Raw genomic sequence first — 22,662 nt, 5'->3', positions numbered from 1 at the left:
AACATGAGCTTTTTTATTTTTTTAACTTTTATGCCTACTTTTTTGTGAGCTATTATTTTTCTGTTATTTTTTTTTTTTTTTATTCTATTTTCTAAAGCTCATTGTATTCGCTCTCTCTCGATATAAAAAAGAACAAAAATTGTTATGCTAAACACATCGACTTATAACGCAAAAAAAACCTATTTTGCAAAAGATAAAACAATAAATTATGTTAAATGTGTGCATGTGTAGATATAATATGTAAGCAAAAATATAATTTCTTTTTTTTTTCAAATTTATATACACATACGCATACACGTATATATGTATATGTATATATAAAAATAGAAAAGAGACGAAAGATTTTTTTTTCTCCACTTTTTTTTTTCTTTTTCGTTGTGATTCATACTTTCGCAGAATCTATCGATTCTCGACGTCGCAAAAATTTATTATTGAAAATATGAAAAAAGGGAAGAAAAAAAATAAAACTCTACGCGAATGTATGCAAAGAAATAGAAAACAAAAAATAAAATAAAATAAAATAAAAAACATAAGGAATAAATAAATATATAGCAAGGAAACTACGATAGATAAGATAGTGAGAAGATAGCTGATGTTAGATAAAGATTATAGAATCTTTTGGCCGTCGAGAGATAGATAGATAGAGATAGATAGATGAATAGATAAATAGATAAATAGATAGATAGATGTATAATATGCATATTATATATAGACACACACACACAAAAAACACACACGTACACTCGTATCTAGAAGATTAATCATATATCCGAAAGTATATAATAGACAAATGCGAGCAAATAGATTAAACATCAAATTCCAGAGAGAATGAGTATTTCGTGTTAGCAAAACGTTAGGTTAAAAGCATTAACAACCTACCAGACAAATATATATCTAAAAAAAAAAAAGAAATGTATATAAATATATATATACATATATGTAAATATATGAATATATATATGTATATGTATATGATAAAAAAAAAAAAATTATAATCGCGCAAAAGTATACCATAGGCTCACCATAGAAGCGTGCAAAGTATATTTATAAATAAATAAATAAATAAATAAATATATATATATATATTTATATATTTATATTATAATAATATATAAATATGTATATATTATTTTTCTACGCATATATATATGTGTATATAAAAAATGCTATTATGTAAAAAATGTAACGGGAATCTTATATATCTTTAGCCGTAATATGTATATATATAGTATCGACAGAATTTTCGGCAGAAGGGGGCGGGGGCGGGAGGATCATTACGTACAAAAATATAATAACTATAATAATGATATAATAATACAAGAGAACAATAATGATGATAATAATATTAATAATAACTACTATTGTTATATAACGATAATATAATTAATAATAATAATAATAGTGATCTAATAAAAATTATAATAAGGATGATATTTTAATAATAATTTAATTATAATAATAATAATAATATTGAGATATTAACAATAATTATAATTCTTGCAACTGCGTAAGAGATAATTTGCTACGAACACAGAGTCTGGTCATGCAAATAATGGCCCGGGAGAAGGGGGATATCGGTGCTTGGGTGATCGAATATATCGAATTTATATTTTAATATACGTTTTGATAATTGACACTATAATAATTAGTCGCGATGGGAAAATATTATTCTTCGTCGTTCGTCGTTGTATTGTCGTCGTTTTCATCGTCATACGTCTCGAATTATTATTTACGTATGTAAGTAAGAACACAAAAGAGTGCAAAATAACAAAAAAAAAACAATTGTATATTAAAAACAAAAAATTGTGTAACGATTATTATAAAAAGAAATACCAACCAGAAAAAAACATAGAATTCGAGACGAAAGAACATTAGAGTATCCGATTACTTTTATATATAAGACACGATATATATTAGAAATATATGTATATGTATATATGTATTGGGACGAGAAGTTAAAAAAGTGCGAGGCATCATCATCACCCAAGCGTTCGTGTAACTGCCAAAAAGCCGACTCTCACCGTCCAAATTCGGTTCGCCCGCGTGAATAATAATATTTCTATCAAAACAAAACAAAAAAGAAACTAAATAAACGAATAAGAATTAAAATTACAAAAGGAAGACAAAAATTGCATAAACGGGCGATACTGTATTAATATTATTATTATTAATATTATTATTATTATTATTATTATTATTGTTATTATTTCAATTAACATTATTATTATTATCATTATTATTATTATTATTATTATTATTATTATTATTATTATTATTATTATTGTTATTAATATTATTATTAAATAATAGGAAGGATGTTGTTACTATGTCATAAAAAATAAGTGACCACGTGGGATATAGAAGAATAAAACTAAAAAAAACTAAAAAAAAAAAAAGAAAAATAAAAAGAGAGAGAGAGAAAGATGAAAGGAAAAAAGAAAAAGTAAAAATAATAATCTATAAATATTATAACGATTCACGCGGGCGTAACGATAGACGATGATGGATATAAAATACTGGACCGGTCAGTCAGTCAGCGGACATTGGCCTTGTATAAATATGGATGTGGGATGTCGTAAGCTGTCAAATTAATAATATTCTACTGCAAATAAGTTCAACACTATATATCAACTGCGACTCCGCAACCATAACAACAACAGAGCTGCTTGTAATAACAAAAATGATATAACTATAATATAATATATGTATATATAGAATAGGTAATACATGTAGATAAAAAAGTCGCGTATGACGTGTGAAAAAGAAAAAGGGACGATTAAGAGAAACACATATAAAAATATAATAATAATATAACAGCGCAATTAACGATCGTCGATCAATCGAGGATCGTTTTTTTTTTTTAAACATTGCTTCATTTTTTGTTTTTTAATTATTATTTTTTTTTTGTTCTCTTGCACACAAAATTTAATAAGAGACATTTTCGGAAAGCCTTGTCAGTGTGTGAGTATAGACGATTAATACTTGCTGTATTATAAAATATATCTATGTGTGTTGCGTGTGAATTGTATATTTGTATATATGTGTAAGTATATGAATATGTTTATAGGAAATGTTTGGTGACTCAAATTTAATATTGCTAGGACGATTATGGCGTCTTCCTTTTTATATAATTTCAAATTTTATTCCTGCATTGTTTTGTCTTTTCTTTTTTTTTTCATTTTTTTTTTTTCTATTATTATTATTCTACAAACGACGTCAATCATTCTCTTCGAGTATTCGCATCGGAAGCATTCTAAATATGCAAGCATATATATGGATAAAAGAAGAGAGGGGAACAGGGAGCAAAGGTTTGCAGCGGAAGATGAGTGAAAAGTATATCTCTGTGTGTATGTATGTGTGTACATGTGTATGTGAGTGGGGGTGGTACATTGCATTTTCTTAGTGAGCAATTAAAAACCGATTTTTCAGCTGGAGAAAAAAAGAAAAAAAAAAGATGCTGTTAAAATGTATTTTCGAAATACAATGAAACGATGTGACTAATACTGGCAAGTCTACTTTGTAATCAATTTTTGTTTAAAAATGAAATATTTTCGTATAAAAAAAAAAAAAATTAAATCACACAATTGTGTTCTCGAATGAATATGAGATTTAAAGAGCCGTGTGTTTTGGATAAAAAAAAAAATAAAAGAATTGATGTAATTATGGAATTATAAAAAGCGGTGCATCTTTCTTTCTTCGTGAATGGGTTTTTGTTGTGAAAATGGGGGAAGGTGACGACAACGCTTTCGTAATATATAGCATAATAATAATAATAATGATATATATATAACTATTGGTATAATTATAATATAATAATATAAACAAACACCAGATATATATATATATATATATTTATATATTTAAGGCAGTGGTTATTCGCAGTTATAGTTGCGGTGAGCAGTCGTGAGGGAGATGCCCCCAAAAGCTACGTGTTAGCCAAAGTTAATTGAAGGATGCGGATTCATATCGAGACATGACTTTTTTTTTTATTTTCTCATTTTATTTCTTGAAAGAAAATTTTTCATAAGATAAAAAATTAAATAAATTACACGAATGTAAAAAAAAATCTTCATCGACATGTCGTTTTCCTTCGTTAACTTTGAAGGTTAGCAGCATTAAAAGTTCGAGATTGCATCAAAGCACCTATGAGACATATTTTTATATATTCAAATATGTATACGAAATAATAACGATCTAAATAATATTTTAATATATATATGAATTCATGCACAATAATAATAATAATAATTATTATTATTATTATTATTTCTAAATTTATTATTTTAATGAAAAATTAAAATGTGATGGTGCTTCTGATGCAAACTCGAGACTGGGTAAAAAACTGGTTACAATAATGAGTCTACCTGTCCGCAGCTGTCTGTGTAGACGACACAGTGAGCGTTTTGGGGGACCACGTGGGCCCCGACAGTGGCTAAGGCTGCTAAGGCGATCCACATGCAGCAAAGGAGGCAGTGTTCGTACGGTATTTTTTTCAAATATCGGTAGTTGGTTTCGTTCGGTCGTTCGTTACCAGATCCGATCGAATATTCGGTGGAGAAGAAGAAGACACCAAAAATTCAAGGAGGTCACGCCGAACGTGTCCTCGGGACGGTTCACCCAGGTACATGTGGTTGATTTATAATTTATATATATATATATTTTTTTTTTTTTTATTTGTATTTCAATAGGGTTATATTTATATATATATATTTTTTTTTATTTTTGTAATTTAACATTTGTAACACAGGAAATGATGTAAAAGTGTCGGAGAATCCAAAAAAAATAAAAACGCACGTGTCAAATGTAGAACGCGTCGTATATAAATAAAACACGTGGAAAATGAAGTGTTGAACATTAGTTGTAATTTTTATCGAATTACCACGGTTGAAATTAATTACAACAAATTTTTGTACAGAACCGAAAAGAAAAAATCAAACAAAAAGAAAAAGAAATACAATCCCGAGTAACAACGAATAAGTAGCATGTACCAGGGTGCATTTTGTTCGCATATGGTTGAATTTGTGCGTTGTGTTTTATTTTTTTTTTTTATTGAATTTTATTTTTTTTTTTATTAAATAATTTTTTTCATATTTTTTTATCATATTTTTTTTTTTTTTGATTCATGGGAGATGGACGGAAATAAGAAAATGTATTTCGAGGAGGTAGGGAAAAACTTACATGAAACGTTGTAATAAAAAAAAAATTCGTAGAATAGTAAATGTTAATCGATATGAGAATCGATCGAGCAATTAGATTGATCGGATAAAAAATGAGGAGGAAGAGGAAAAAGGAGAAAAACAAAATAATATATTACACGTACCCCGACGCGAAACGATATACGTGTTGTTTTTTTATTTTTATTTATTTATTACAATTTTTTTTTTCATATTTCAACCCGCGCACCGTAGAATTTTAATTTGATTTGATTCGTCAATTTTGATTATTATATCGATGAACAATTTGACGGTGGACGCCGGCGGGCGTCATAAATGAAAAAGAGAAAATGAAAGAAGAAAATTAAAGAACACGAGAAGAGGTGGGATTGGGGGTGGTGATGGTGTTGTTGGAAAGGATTAGAGCCCATCATCGAAATACAATATTATTATTTTTTTTTTCAATCGTCCGTGTCGCAGCGATGAAAATGGGGAAAGAATTTTCGATTGATCATTTTTTTCGTCGTCATTGTTTGTTTGTTGTTTGTTTGTTTGTTTTTATTATTATTATATTTTATTTTATTTTTTTTTGTTTGCGATTGATTGGTATTTTTTTTTTCAGTTGTTGGTTTTGTTTCGTACGTCACAGAACGATCGGACAAAAGATAGAAAAAGGTGGAAGAAATATGTGTATGTGTGTGTGTGTGTGTTTTTTTTCGCGCGCGACAAGTAGCGTGATTTATTAAGTCACGATGAAGAGTTCTCGTATTTTATTATTTTTTTTTTTTTTAATATTATCATTATTATTAATAATTTTTTTTATGTGTTCGCGTCGGTTCGACATAAATACGGACGGACGGACGGACGGACGGAAGGATGGACGGATTGACAGGAGAATGATCACAATCGCCACATGGATAATAGTAGTAGCAGTAGTAGTAGTAGTAATAATAATAGTAATAGTAGCAGTAATAGTAGTAGTAATAGGTCAGAGGTATACGGTTGTTGGTTGTTGTTGATGGTTGGTTGTTTGGTTGGTTGGTGGTTGATGGTTCGTGGTGGTGTTGGTGGTAAAGGTAGTAAGTTAAGCACGTGAGTCACCAGGTATATTCGTTGTGGTTGGTAGAGGATAGTTGCGGTGCGTGGACCAGATTTCGCAGGAATCGATTTTCAAGAATCGGATGCCGTTCTCGGGATGATCGTGCAGGTAGGCAGCGACGGAGGCGGGGAGGAAGCACCGGCAGGTATAGGCAGGTTGGCAGGCATTCAGGCAGGCAGGCAGGCAGGTACGGGGGGAAGACGAAGATATTTTCGAATTGGTATGGAAATTATTCAGGTTGGTAGTGGGAGGTACGTTAAAGCGTTGGCGGATGATATCAAACGGCGGCGTGTGACGGAGATAGAAGAAGAAGAAGACCGATTCGTTTGTTTGTTTTTTTTTTGGTTTTTTTTTTTTTTTGGTTTTTTTCGGTTGGAAGACGTGCGGGTGAATATCCATAGGCGAGGGCAAGCATGAAACAGAAATTTCAAAAGAGAGACCATGAACGATCAGTGAGTAAAACGTGCAATTTACGAATATACGTATGTATGTAGTATAGAAAATACGATATTTTATAGAGCTCCTTCCGATCATCATCACACTGTACACGTATCTAAGAGAAATAAGAGAAATATTTAGATATACACGTATATATTTTTTTTTTCATCGAGAAACGGATCGACCATTCGAATGATCTGTCATGCATAGTAAATTTATTTTACATTTTATTGCTTTATATTAATATCTTTATTTTTCTTTTTTTTTTTTTTTGGAAGGCTTTTATTCAAACATATTTTAACATAGTTTTTTTAAACTTAAAATTTATTCAAATAATGATTGAAATCGTAAGGCCGTTCCGATTCTCGACTTTCTTAAAATTACTAATAAAAAGATCGACACCATAATAAAAGGACACACGCAATGCGCGTACGCTGTAAATAAATGAAAATATATAAGAAATATAATAATTAAAGAAAGAAATAAAAAAAAATAAAATAAAAAAAAACATAGGATTCAAATGTAAATTATCACCAGTGCATTCGTATAGGATATTTTTTTCTTTTCTTTTTTTTTTTGGTTTTTTTTTCTGTTGGTCAAATCGAATCCAAAATGCATAATAATTCGTGCACTTGACTAACGTTTAAGTCGCTCGCTTAGAATAGTGTTCGCATGCGCTTGTTCTATATGTATGTATATATGTAATATGTGTGTATATGTATTTAATTGTATGTATGTACGTACATAGACAAGGCTTCGCGCATTCACTGTGGCTATGTATTTATAGTGCGTGTATCTTTCGTGTCCTTTTGTTCTACGTGTGCATAACTGTGTGTACACGTGTATATGTATATGTATATATATATATATGTTGTTGTTGTTGTTTACATGTAAATATGCAGTTCGTGGAGTTTGCGTCAGCCCATAGATTAAAAGAACGAGGTGCGCTAAGACTAAGGTGCTTCAGATAACGCGAGTGGTGATAACGCGGGGAGAAAACATATATATGTATATGTATATGTATGTATATATGTTGTGCGGTACTTTGTAAAATCCGTTAATTCGTGAAAAGACTAACTAAATTCAGAAATAATTATATTAACTTATTTAAATATGAAAAAAGAAAACAAAACAGAATTACATATCTCAATTGGATAATATATCAATTTATAAAATGTTAGTAATTAAGATAAGAAATTTGAAATGTGATCTGTAGATTAGAACCAGTAGAACAACACGATTAAACAGAGAACATTGGTTTTGTAAAGTACAGGAAGAGATAAGAACAGATAACTACGAGAATTGTTGTAAAAAGATTAGCAGATTTGAAAAATGGATAATAAAATTTTAATTTTATACTTTTATAACTACCTTGCCTTTTATAAATTCATATGTAACTTCGTTGATTCTTACAATTTACTAAGTTTTTAGTGTATAATAAAAATTCGTTTTCTGACTTTCCACGATTTAACTGAATTACACTATTTCACGCTTACATATACATATGTATATATATATCGCGATAATGCATGCATATTTGGCAAATTACAACAAAGCTATTTGTCTGAATGCATGCAAAAGAAATGAACGTATAAACGCATATATCTTCTATGTACGTATGCATGTATATATGTATGTAATAATGTATGTACGAATGCATTTATGTATGTAATAAATAGATAGTAAGTAAATTCTACAACATAGCATGTATATAAGTATATTCAGAAAATAAAGAACAAACAATGCGTTTTACGAAAGCGCTAATAAGCTGCACGGCAGGTTGCGTTGCACTTGTAAATTAAAGTATACACATATATGCAGATTATATGTATGTATGTATGTATGTATGTATTATAAATATATATATATAAAGAGACACGAGAAGCATGTAATACACAACGTTACAAAAAAACGAAGAAAGAAAAAAATAAGAGAAATAAAAGAATAAGAAAAAATAATAAACAAGAGAGAAAACATAAAGAAATAGTAATAGTAAATAGTAATAGTAGTAGAAAGTAGAAGAAAATATTGCAGAGCTGTGCGACAAAATGACGTGCTACTGCGATCGGTACTTACATCGGAAATAGTGCTTCACATCGGCTTTTAAATATCGACATACACAACACGCGTGTATTTATAACTGTAAATTAGTTAGTTCGTTCGTTCGTTCGTATGTTCGGTACGTTCGGTTCATTTGTCATGTCCTGGACATTAGGAACGCAGAGATATATATATATATATAAACCCATTGTCAAATCATCCTGGACATTTCAGAGTGTATCCCTGGCTTAATTTGCTTCCCTGTTTGTCCGAGACTATAAACCTTTGTTTACATATTTGCGTAACGTGATGGTACCAATGAGCCGCGCTTGCCACTCTCTCGTGGTGGGTAAATGCGAGCCTACAGACATGGTGGTGGTGGTGGTGGTGGTGGGCACCCACTTTACCAAAAACCCCCGTTGAATTTTGTGGGATGTAACTTCTCCCTTCTCTTTTTTCCTCTCTCTCTTTTTCTTTCTTTTTTTCTTTCACCTCTTTCGTGCATTCACTTATCATTTTATATTATAACCATGGTACGAGAGAAAAAGCTCAATTTTATTATCATTTAATTAACTTTTGTTGCGTATACTTTTTTCCTTTTATTTGTTTTCACATATGTATATATGTATATGTATATTGGTATTTTGTTTCTTTTCTTGAGTGCATGACTCCCACCTTCAGGACCGATACGTACGCAATATTGTACTTTTCCACTGATGGCAACGATAATAAAGCGTGAATTCGTATAAAGGGTGATACATACAAAACACTGGAGAAGGATGTAGAGAACACTCTTCTCTCTCTCATATATATAGAAAAGAACGAAAACGATAATTCCAAAACGATCTAAAGCTCAAGAACGTGCTTGGCTTATATACATGGAGCTTGTTTTGTAAAATCCGCGTAAAATTGTTCCTTTCTTTTTTTTATTTTCTCACTCTTTTTCTCTTTCTCTTTTCTTCTTTCATTTTCTTTAATAATATACATATATATGTATTCCTTTTAATGTTAGTTTCATTTTTTTCTCATCATCGTTGTTCCCCGTTCCATCGATTTATAGTTTTTTCGTTGCATGTTATTTCTTTTATCGTTCACACTCGTTGAATTAAGAATCTTCGTAATATTTTTGCCATCGAAATATAAATATATGTATATATGTAGAAAAGGCATTATTTTTGTTGTTGTTGTTGTTGTCGTTGTTGTGTGCCAAGCGTTATATAAGAACAATTCATTACGCATACGCGCGAATATATTTTACGCAGGCTTATATAGCGGCGATAAAACAATAAAAGCTGGATAATAATAGGAAGCGTAAAGGGATGATAAATATGGGAAAAAGTTATGTAAGTTAGTATACAAAGTATGTAAGAGAGATTAGGTATAACAAAAAATTAGTCTAAGACGACGTACCACTTATGAGAAAAAAATGATTACATTCGAGATAGAAAAAAAGTCGATCGAACATTTTCATTAAATAACGTAGTTCAAAGATAATAATAATAATAATAATAATAATAATAATAATAATAATAATAATAATAATAATAATAATAATAATAATAATAAAGGAGGAATGTGGGTTATTATGCTTCGATACACGATCGATAGATCTTCTACGATCTCGAATTTTTCTCAAAAGTAAAAAAAAAGCACGTTCGTTTTATTTTTTTTTTCTGATTTATTTTCTTTATTTTCTTTTTTTTATTTCTTCCTAGGAAAAAACACGGATAATTCTTTTTCTTTTTTTTTTCTTCTTTACAATCTAATGTGGCGATTGCATAAAACTTGGAAATTGGATGGTGGATTTAGTTTTGGATTTGTATCCTTCGAGATAGGTGGAAGGGGAAAAAGTCGCTCGAAAATACAGGTATAATATAATATATGTATATATATATATATAATAAATATCTAATAAATGCTAGATATATATGTATATATATATATATATATATATATATATATAAATCTCTCCTCTTAGTGCCTCAGAGAATATATTTCGCAACTAAAGCACAGGAAAAGCGATGGGCTTAGAAAAAAAAGGGAGTTTCAGGGCCAGTTTCGATGGGGGTAAAAGGTAGGATAGATGTGATGTGGTAGTGATGGTGTTAGAATAGGATTTATGTATGTATATATATATAGATATATAAAACGTCATTTTATTATCAAAAGAGAGAGAGAGAGAGAGAAAGAGGCGAAAGAGAGAGCGCGCGTGAGGTCGTACATTTTTTTTTACGGTGTTTGTTATAATAATAAAAGCGTCTAACATCTACAAGGTTTAGAAACGACCGTGTGCTCTGGCTCGTTTTTTTTTTACGTGCAATCGGTAAAGAGAAAAAAAAATAAGAAGAGAAAAAAGTCAATTATTCGAATAAAGAAAATAAAAATTTATCAAAATGACAACCATGAAAAATTGCAGTTACATTTGTAACAACAAAAATTTAAAGATCGTAAGATCTCATTGGTTTAGAGGAAGGTTAACGAAGAACCCTTTTTACTAAATCAATTATCTTCTTATCTTCAATTTAGAATCATTTCGTAGATTCTATTCTCTACCGATTACACGTACAAAAAGGAAACAAAGAATTGCCAAGGAAATAAGGTAGGCGGTTAAGGAGGGGGAGAGGGAAAGTTTAAGGCAGATGGAAAATGTTAGTAAAAAGTAAAGGAATAGAAATAAATTCGATCAAAGTGTTAACTCAATCGCTGACTGCAAAATAAGATCGAATATATTCGATTACATGGAATAACGTTGTGCCCAAAAAAATCCGGGCCCAACTAAATTCCGTGAAAGAATAATAAATAGCGTGAAAAGTAAAGTGAATAACGGTATGATGAAAAAGAAGGTGAAAAGGAGAGTATATATATATAAACAATTAAAGTATAATAATACAAGCGCACGTTTGTGTCGAACGTAAATACGTAATGTGGGATACTAAATTAATGAAAAATAATAAAATATAAAAAAAGAAAATAATAAAAGAATAAACAAATAATAATAATATAAATAATTGTAAATATATAAATTTAAAAAAAAAATAATAATTAAATATAATTAACAAAAGGGAAGCAGGAAGCAAGGTTGAGCAATAATGGGCGCAATATTGAGTAATACATAATACATATATATACATACATATATATATATATATATATGTATGTAACATATACATAAATATTACATGTGAGGGATTAGCAAATTTGTTTTCAGGGAAGATCCATTTTGTTTGATAGAAAGAGATGAAATAAGAAGAAGCATTAATAAAACAAATATTCATGCATTTCTCAAGCATTATTATTACAAATACTGGCTGACTCCTTGACAAACCCCGTGAGCGTGCATGCGCAAAAACGCATTCGAGATCTTTTTAGACTCGGATCGTTCGAGTCGGCGCAAGGCTAACTACACACAATGTTTTTTTTTCTTTTCGTAATTGTTGCTTTTTTTCCTATTCTTGTTTCTTTTTTATTGTTTATCTCGGTATATATATATATATGTATAGCTCGTATTTTCAGTATTTTTCATTATTATTTTTTTCTTTTCATGAAAGAACTGAACGAAATACATACGTCAATTCTCTCAATGTGGTGGTTCTACTCTTTTGCCGTATATAGACACTATATATTATAATTATTATTAATATTATATTATTTATTATTATTAATTATTATTAATTATTATTTATTATTATTTATTATGATTTTTACTTTTATTATCATTATCTGTAGAGAGAGAGAAATGTACGTATATGTATACGTATTATATATCTTTACTTAAGTGCATAGTACAGTCGACTTATACCATGTGGGTATAATGAATTTGCTGATATTTGCATTTGCATTCCCAAGGTCGTACGTAAATGTATCCGATATATAAATATTATACATATGCGTGATAGTGTGTGTATGCATGTAAAGATGTGTATATGTATAAATATATATATATATACACACACGCATACTTCTTTGTGTATACATATATAACAATGTACATGAAGAATTAGGGATAGTACATAATAATAAATACTACTTTCTGTATGTGTGTAATACGTAGTCATATTATCATATCGTAAAATGTTATTTCTTTTTACCATGTATGTATTATATGTGGTAAGTATGTTGTGTAAATAATATAATTATATATATATATATGTATATACTTTTCACATAGTCCACAAAATATAAATGTTTACTCGTTACCCCTTTTTTCATTTTGTGAAATATGTCATTTAGTTTTATATTGATTTATTTTCCTTTTTTTCCCTTTTGTTTTCTCATTTCGTTTCACGATAATTTAAAATGCAACACGTTAATAATAATGCATACTTCTTACGTTAATTTAATTTCTATAGTATATAAATATAATCATAAATTTAGATGTATATACGTATATACATATATATTTATATTATTATATTACTATTATATAATAATTAATTAATTTAGCAATATGTGTGTGTGTGTGTATGTGTGTGTGTGTTTGTGTATGTGTATTTGTTCAACGAATTTGTTTATCGTTCTTGTTTATGCATGTATATTAGTCCGATGTACATATATTATAATAGTGTGTGTTATGAGTGCAGGAGGAAGGCACTTCCGCTGTTTTTCTTAATCCGATATCTCGCGACGATAATTCGGAGACAAATGTCAAATTATTATTATAGTCATTTCGAACGAATTTCTTATACTTAAATGTGCACGCGTTAGAAATATGAAAAAGTAACAAATAGCGGTGAAGAGAATGTTGTTGAAGGAACGCGCGTATATCTTTTTTACAGGAAAGAAAATCGAAGTTTTCTTGATAACAAAAAAAAAGTGTAAAAAAAAATCAACGAAAGAACAAAAATAACCAACCACCCTTCTCGAAACAGTGTACTCATTACGTTACTTTTTGTTGTTGTTGTTGTTTGCATTAAAACACCGATTTTCAACAGGAACCCTAGTTTTACGATTTGTAATCGTATATCGTTAATACTTTTTCCTCGATCGATTATTTAAATAATGATCGCGTCGTTTTTTATGTAGAACGTCCGGTGTCATCGTATTTCAATAAACAATTATCGCCATTAAACTGTTGCAAAACTTTTAAAGGAGGTAGCAACAACCTCATATCGTATTTTATTTTTATTTGTAATATAGATCTGTGCGTGCATTCAGTGTGCGTGTGAAAAAAATGTCACTATGGATGAAGTCCACATGTGTGTTAGGTGGTTTTGTGTACTTAAATTTAGATGTGTATATATGTGTGTATATATATATATATATATATATGTATATGTAAATATTATCACAAAAGTATCGCCCACAAATGCGCACGCGCGCAACTTATCAGTCGCGAGATCAGAATCTACATTTTCCTCGAAGACTTTCTCTGTTTTATCATCTCATATAATTTTTTTTTTTTTATTTTTATTTTTTATTTTATTTTATTTTATTTTATTTTATTCATTTATTCATTCGAGAGGAGTCATCATCTTGAATAGTCATAAAAAATAATGTGGATTCATCCTCGCGTTTTCATTCAATTTTCTGGAAGACCACAAAAACACTAGCCCATTAATTATACTTGCATTCTTACATTATTTCTTTCTTTTTCTATTTCTTAGTTATTCATCGTATTCTTTTATATATTATTATTTCATTCATTAGTTTTGTCATTATATCACTGCTGTTAGGTATATTATTTCTTTATCGCGTTGTTTTAACGATTTTCATAAATTCAACGCGACGACTGTTTCCTCCAATTGCCGTTTGTGCGTGTCAAAAGAGTGAAAACGTATATATTATATATTATATATTATATTATTATTATATTATATTATACATATGTGTATCCATTGTATGTTTATGTGTATGTGTGATTTTTTTTTCTTTCACCGCGACAGAGAAAAATGTTGGATTCTGATCTCGAACGACGGAATCGAGGTAATGTCGTAGATAATAAAAGAAGAACGTGTATCGCGATCGAACCAATCCAATTAATATATATAGTTATTTTTATAATTATTATTATAAACTCTACGCGAATTTTTAATTCTAACGCGACATACACATACATAACGTCGATACGAAATAATACTTTGTCACAATTTATTTATTCTTTTTTTTTTTCTTTCTATCGAGTAATAAAATTTTTTTGGTTAAAAAAAATTAACAAAAAATAATTTGAAAAAGTAATAACAATAATAAAAATTATACAATAACAATAATAAGAATAATAATAATAATAATAACGAAAATTGGATTTGTGACGAATCGAACGATATCGCGTTCTCGTTTTCCCTTTTTTCTTTTTTTTCTTTTTCTTTTTTTTCACGAGTGTAGAACAATTTCTTTTTATTTTCTTTTTTATTAATAAGAGAAGGACAAAAAGAAATGTTCTCAACAACGAGAAAACATTATCCTCTCATAATCGTTTTTCGACATATTAGCTGAACTTTTTTTCGTTCTACTGGCCGTGTCTAATTCACCTAATCGTTCGTCGTCACACGTTATATGCCAGATTACGTTATCCTTTTCTAATCATGTATATTAATAGCGTAAATAATAAACCTCATTACAATATATGTTATCATCTAATATGATATTATATTTGTATGCATGTATGACGAAAACTTTCAAATCACTGGCAGATAAGTGTACGCGAATACACAAAGAAGAAGACATAACCACTAGCATCGAATCAAATTTTTATTAAATTTCACATTACTTCACTTATTTTTTATTATTATATTAATTTCGTTTAAATATATTTATATATCTCTTAAAAATTTCATCTCATATCCACATATGTGGGCTTTATTTATTTATTTCTCTCTCTCTCTCTCTCTCTCTCCCTTCCTTCTTATATTTTTTTTTTTTTTTACTTTTTAATTCATATTATCTTTCTTAATTTTTTTTTTCTTTTCGTTTTCGTCCCTACCACTGTACTGACATATTTTTCATTTTTTTATTTTTTTATTTATTTTTTTTCATTTCTCATTTATTATCATCAAACATATGAACTCATAAAAATACAAGATATCGACTATTTTCTCTGCGTAAAACTATCTTAACGTTATATTTACGTCCTATATTTAGTATCCGTGTATTTTATGTAAGCTTATATATGTACGTGTTTAACTGTGTACCTGTATGTATGTATGTGTTATATTTTTTAAGGTGTCCTTAGTAGTGTGCGTAAAACGTGCGTTGCTTATGCGGCTACGCTCGTGAGGTCGTGTAACACGATGCGCATGTGAACTCTCCCGTTTTAACTTATATGCATATATTTATATGTATATATAACATAATATATACACATGTATTAATATATTATAGATATAGTTTCGTAACAGGAGATTCGATAGATGAAAATGATCTATCATGTTTCTATCTTTTAAGATAGTAATATTATTATTATTATTTGTAAATTAGACCGATCGTATGATTATCGTTAATCATTGTTTATGTAGTTGTATATGTATATATACATATATCATATTAAATATATATATATATATATATTTCATATAGTAGTTTAGCCCATTTCATTTTGTTTTTCGTTAGATAAATGCAGCAGCCGCCAATGCTCGTTAATGTCTGATTATTTTTGTTGTTTTTCTTATCATTCAAATTGTTTTGTTTTTCATATTTCCATTTTTTTTCTCCGTAATATTCTTTTGATCGTCATTATATTTAAACGAAGAATAGTTTATCCGAAATTCCGTGTATGTATAATATTATTGTTGTTTTTGTTGTTGGTTGTTTTGTTGTTGTTATTATTGTTTTTGTTTTATGTGCAATCAACTCCCCCGAATTGAATTAAAGAATTGAGAAAAAAGAGATACGCGTCAAAATTCATGACGTTTCCTATTTTATTTATCCCTTTCTCTTATTCTTATTCACTCGAATCACTTTTGTGTAATTACTTAAATATTATTGTTAAAAATATGTTAGTTTATCCACTAAATCTATTATACATAAATGTTCTAATTCGTACAAGTTAGGATAATTACGGACCTTCAAAGAAAACATATGTATATCTATTTTCATTATTTTCATTTCATTTTTTTCTTTAAATGTTTTCGTTGAAACGTAATTGTGTTTCTAGGAAACATACGATACATATATATATATATATAAATATATATATCGTTTACAATATTATTACAATAATAATAATAATAATAATAATAATAACCTACGCCTTTTCAAACAAACAATTTTTATAAGGGTTACGCGTTTTTTTATTTAAATTATTAATAAACATTCTAAATGAATTAATACGCTATGTGTAATATTAATGCACGTGTAATATTAAAACAGCCCTGAAGTGTATTTTTTTTTTCGGGCGAAATAATACAATGTTTTTTATCGACGAATTTGTTAATTGATAAATTGTAATATTTAATTATAAATTAAATGTAGGTACACATCGTGCATTTAAACGCATTACAAACATTATCAATACCTATTTATTTATATTTGTTGTTGTTGTTTTTTTATTCTTTTATCTAAAACTATCCAACGAATTATAAAACGAAGAGTTACATCTTAAATTATTAAGAAACAAAATTAAAGGAAGAAGATTATAATATAATATTTAAGAACAAATTAAAACTAGATTATAATGAAGTAAATGAAAGATAATTATGTAAAAGACGAGTCGGGAATAGGCGTAATCATTTTTCGTTGTCGCTCGTCCTTACACATATACATATTATTATGTATAATTACACCATCGATTATATTACAATTTTTTTTCTTTCCTTCTTTCTTTCGATCATTCTTTTCTAAAAAACGACTAATCCAAAAAGGCAAGTTTTGCACATTATACGAGGCGACACGTTTTTCTTATTGTTGTTCTTGTTGTTGTTAATGTTGTTATAATTATTAATAGGCCAAACTGTACATACGTGCTTATTTCCATTTACTTTTCTTTACCCCTTGTACTTATGTTTTTTTTTTCACATCACACACTGATAAAAATCGTGAAGATAAAATTTTCATAAAATTTCGACAGATATAAAAAAAAAAAAAAAATAATAATAAAATAATAATAAAAAATTCCAAAATAAAAATATTGCAACAATCGAACACGTTTTAACGAAATTTTTCTTCCTTTTCTATACTTTTCGGTTCTTTTTATACCTTTCTTTCTTTTTTTATTTTCTTTTTTTTTTCTTTATTTTTTTTCACTTACTCTTCCCTAAAATATATATAAGACGTGTCCTCGAAAACTCCCTGACTCTATTAATCATTATTAATCTATAAAAACAGAACGAGGAATCGTAAAACGATGACGTAACATAGATAATGTCTCTGTAATAAAATAATTAATAAACGCGAAATATTTTAATAATGAAGTATTTTTTTTTTAATACCTCACTCACTAACATTAATATTATTAATTAATATTATTATAATGATAACTTACAATAAGTTCATTAAAATATGTTTTATAATGTTTATATACGAGAAAATACAATACATTAAAATTAGATAAATAAAGATAAGAAAAAGTAATAATTATATTATTACAATAATAATAATAAAGAAAAAACACGAAGGAACAAAATAGAACAAACAAACAAGATTATTCGTCAAAAATAAAAATAAAAAATAAAATGCTCAATAATAATAATAATAATATTATAGACAATATTTAAATCACGATTATTGGGCGTAAACACTTCGATCCATTCAAGGAATCTGTCTCTCGCACAAGCATATTTTTTAATTACTTATTTTTTTGTCCCTTTTTCTTTTAAATATTTTTTTTTGTCTCTTTTCATAATTTTTTTTTATTTCTTTTCGTAATTTTTTTTTTCTTTTTTTTTTTGGACGAATCCAAAGGATCGCGGGGCAAGTCGTCCGGCAGATATTGGATTTAGGTAGAAACACGATATCGGAACGATACAAATTTAAGCCGTAAACGTGCATGCGCACGTACAGCCATAATTAATTACCGATTACGCGGATCATCAACTAATTAAATTCATCAATCCGACAACGTAACACACACGCACACACAAAATTAAACGTAGGAGTATCGTCTTGCGATTCTCATCATTATTATTTTTTTTTTCTTTTCTTTTTCTCTATCTCATTTCTATTCGTCTTACGTTTTAAAAAAAACGCTCAAACGAGGAATCGGGTCAATAAGGCACTGTTCACCGACAATGTCTGACTAGAAAATGAATCTATTTTCGGAACTTTTTTTTTTTCATTGTATAGCGTGTCTCGTTTCGTCACGTCTCATCTCGTCTCGTCTCATCTCTCCCGAAGTTTCGCGTTTGCTCGACCGAAATTTTCACTCTTTCTTTCTCTCTTTCTTCTCCTTTCTTTTTATCTAGTTTCCTTATCATAGTTTTCACGAAAAAAATGACATAAAATATTATAGATTTTTGACGATAGAAAGATCGATGGATGATCCAGTTTAGTGGAGTGCTTGTTGTTCATCTTTTTTATTGAAATTAATCGAAAAATTGCACTTACGTATGCTCAACAGTGAATTACTACTACGAGAGAATTGATTTTGTTGGGTTTTTTTAAGAAATCAATGAGATACCAACAAGACAAATTAAGAGGAAAAGAAAGAGAGAGAAAAAGAGAGAAGAAGTTGGCCCAGAAAAAGTACGACAGACCTCTTGCTACGGAGACAAGCCAAGGAGATTTAAAAAAGCGACGCTCTTTACGAAGTCTTCATCTTCTTATAGGGTTGCATGATCACACCGGAGCTGACCGGTATGGCAACCTGCGGTTGCGCCGCTATCGTCGCGGGATTGGGGATTTGCGGTAACTGAGGTACGGTCGGTACACCTGCCGCGGCTGCTACACCAGCAGGTACACCAGCCATACCTGGTAAAACGGCGTACGGATTCTGGACGTAGGGAGATGCCTGAACAGCGGCTGCGGTCGCTCCAGGGACACCAGGTATCGATGCTTGGACGTAAGGGTTCGGTAGGATCTGTTGTCTGATCAGGGAGTACGGATTAATAGGTGTGGCGGTTGGTTGAGGTCTCGAGTATGCTAGTATGCCAGCTGAAAGAGGCGACGTTAACGCACCGGGGATACCGGCCAGTCCAGGAATCACTGATCTCTGTGTTCCGGTACTTCCGGGCAAACCGCTAGCCTGTAAAGCCGATCCAGGTCCAGCCGCAGCAGCAGCGGCTGCGGCACTCGCTGGATTCACCAAGGTTTGCTTGTTCAATGCTACGCCGGTGTAATTAAGTGCCGTCAGTTGACTAATACCATAAGATTGCGACGCCTGAGACAATTTGATTGCTTTCGCGTAATTCTTCTGGGCCACCTCCTTAGCCAGAGCAGCAGCGTCTAGATGCGCTGGTAATCCGGACATACCTAGCGTATTCAGCATATTCAAATTCGCCATACTGGCAACCGAGTAATTGCTCATGGAAGATAAGTTAGTCATAGATGAAGCGTTTGCCATGCTGACCATATTGGCCATCGAGGCCATGTTGACGACACCTGGCATTGATGTTAATCCAGCCATTGATGTCAACGGACTCATGGATGGCGGGACGCCTGACAAAGCCAATTGATTCATTTGCTGCTGATGATGTTGTTGAAGTTGTTGTTGAGCGTGCTGTTGAGCATGTTGTTGCTGTTGGTGCTGTTGATGTGCCTGCTGTTGGGCAGCTTGTTGAGCTTGAGCAACAGCTTGTTGTTGCGCTTGCTGTTGAGCATGTTGCTGTTGTTGTTGCTGTTGCTGTTGTTGCTGTTGTTGTTGTTGGTGTTGATGCGCTTGTTGATGCGCTTGTTGTTGAGCTTGTTGTTGAGCTTGTTGAGCTTGTTGTTGAGCTTGTTGTTGAGCTTGTTGCTGAGCTTGTTGCTGAGCTTGCTGCTGAGCTTGTTGCTGAGCTTGCTGCTGAGCTTGTTGCTGAGCTTGCTGCTGAATCGCCGGACTCGAGTGATTCAATTCGGGGGAGTTACGCGCATTTTCGCCGTCATGATTCTGGGCATTAACGAGTGTCTGTTTGTTACCGGCATTACTAACGCTACTGTTATTGTCGCCGGTTGTCGGCGGCGGCGGCGGCGGGTTGTTGCACGGATCCATGAGGACGCTATTGTTGGCGTCGGCGCAGTTACCGACAGAGACGCCGCCGGTTCCCTGGGAGGAAGAGGAGGACTGCACCACCGCGTGGTGGTGGTGGTGGTGGTGGTTGCTTTGCACGTTCGGGGGTTGCATGACCGAATGGTTAGAGGTTTGGGTAGGTAGGGGTGGTGTTCCAGTGTACTCACATGACACAGGCACGAAGGGCTGCTGCAACTGCATTAAGGTCGTCGCACCGGTCGGCTGATAGACCGGCATACCGGACTTGTCGGCCGCCGGTCGTTTATACGGAACCATTCCTGGGAAGGCCTGAAAAACAAATTCAAAAACAAAATAACGATTAGTATTATTTGATACTCAAACGAACCCGACGTCCTCTCGAGGGTTGGAAGCTTCCGTCGAGAGATCGTCCGCGTCTTCATCGAACCCAACACAGGCTCCGCGTTTAGATCTTTTTTAAAGGTCCTTGCGCTTCTTTCTCTTCTGCGGGGGAAGAACTTGTCCCAACTTTTTCTCCTTCCATTTATTTTTTTTTCCCATTCAAGAGTAGTAGGATTACTTTTTGAATCTTCAACGTTTTTTTTTATCTTCTCGCGTCTTGCCTTCGTACATCGAATAGACTTTTTTTTTAACATTATCAACGATAAAACACGCGAGGGAGAAATATACATTGGCCAATCGATACAACTAGACGAAATTATATTTATATGAAATTTTTTCACGAATAAAATTAATCGATAATCCAAATTTGTTTATACATTATAATTACTATTATTAATAGAAAATAAAAAATAAAAAAGACAACGTCATAAACGCGCGTTATGATTGCATTGCTTAGTTCTTCACTTACAAAGTTCTCGTAGTAGAACGACCCAACAGACTTCATGTCCATCTGCAACAAAGACAGGATCGGTTTCAACTAATTTCAAGGGCACAGGGCGGCGCATCTTCGGCGTTATTGAATTTTTCTTTCTTTTTTTTTTGTTTTTCTTTTTCTCGAAGGAAACAGGGACATCGAAAAGTTGGAGATGATCTCGAAATACATATATCGACAAAAATAGGTTTATATTATTAATTTTTTTTTTTCAGGGAAATAGATTCTCAGGAAACTCGGTTTTAGGGTTAGACGGGGTTGGTTAATGGTTGTTGGTAGTTATTTTTTTTTTCTTTCTTTTTTTTTCTTTTTTTTTAAATCGGGCTGCTGTCGTGTGTGTAAAAGTTGTGCCGATGACGCAGCTTGCGGCGACGTTCCCAAACGACGAGACGTTCTCGTTGCCCTGGATAATGCTGCAAAATGCTTTTCCCATTTTTCTTTCGACTACTCGGAGCATGTCAGAAAGACCAGCCAACGGCATGTGAGATCGAGGACTGTCATATAAGGGTCTCTACTAGCTCTTTCCAAAAACGAATACGGTGGTCGTACGTATAAAATATTAACTCGAATAATAACAGATCCTTGCAATTTTTCATGTATATTTATTTAGAAAAGAAAAGAAAAAAACTTCACCGACATAGACAACTAAATATTTATATATATATACATATTATTATATATTGTACATTAAATTTATGTATGAAGTTTCATACGAGTATTATCTATAATTTAAATAAAAATAAATATTTAATAATATTTTAATACATAAATATTTCTAAATATTTATGTTATTATTATACTTAGCTTTGATAATACGACCATCGTAATCGTTATCTTTTTGGAATAATGATGATATCGGCTCAACTGTCAGGCTTTTAATCGATAAAAATAAAAGCGTATCTAACGACACGACGATACGAGAAACGAAAAAGTCAACCATGTTTGTCTACCATCTCTCGAGCTAATATATCGATATGATAAACTACATTTTTCTTTTCTTTCC

The 22,662-nt window shown here is 30.8% G+C and overlaps 1 protein-coding gene across 2 annotated transcripts in view; it reads right to left on the bottom strand.

Moving 5' to 3' along the window:
- Window positions 1-11,985: 11,985 nt before the first annotated feature.
- Window positions 11,986-22,662, bottom strand: part of LOC107074569 (uncharacterized) — a 212,560-nt gene continuing 201,883 nt past the window's right edge. For both annotated transcript variants that reach the window (XM_089175197.1, XM_089175198.1), the window contains exons 7-8: window positions 21,636-21,677; window positions 11,986-21,094 (exon numbers count right to left, since the gene is read on the bottom strand). In XM_089175197.1, coding sequence (XP_089031323.1) covers window positions 19,403-21,094; window positions 21,636-21,677 — 1,734 coding nt within the window. In that variant the 3' untranslated portion in view covers window positions 11,986-19,402. The remainder of the gene's footprint in view (window positions 21,095-21,635; window positions 21,678-22,662) is intronic.

This window comes from Polistes dominula, unplaced genomic scaffold (genome assembly GCF_049000335.1).
Source record: "Polistes dominula isolate Pdom_NZ unplaced genomic scaffold, Pdom_raw_medaka contig_82, whole genome shotgun sequence".
NCBI lineage: Eukaryota > Metazoa > Arthropoda > Insecta > Hymenoptera > Vespidae > Polistes > Polistes dominula.
Note: the sequence above shows the minus strand (reverse complement) of the source record. Positions and strands in the feature narration are given on the sequence as shown.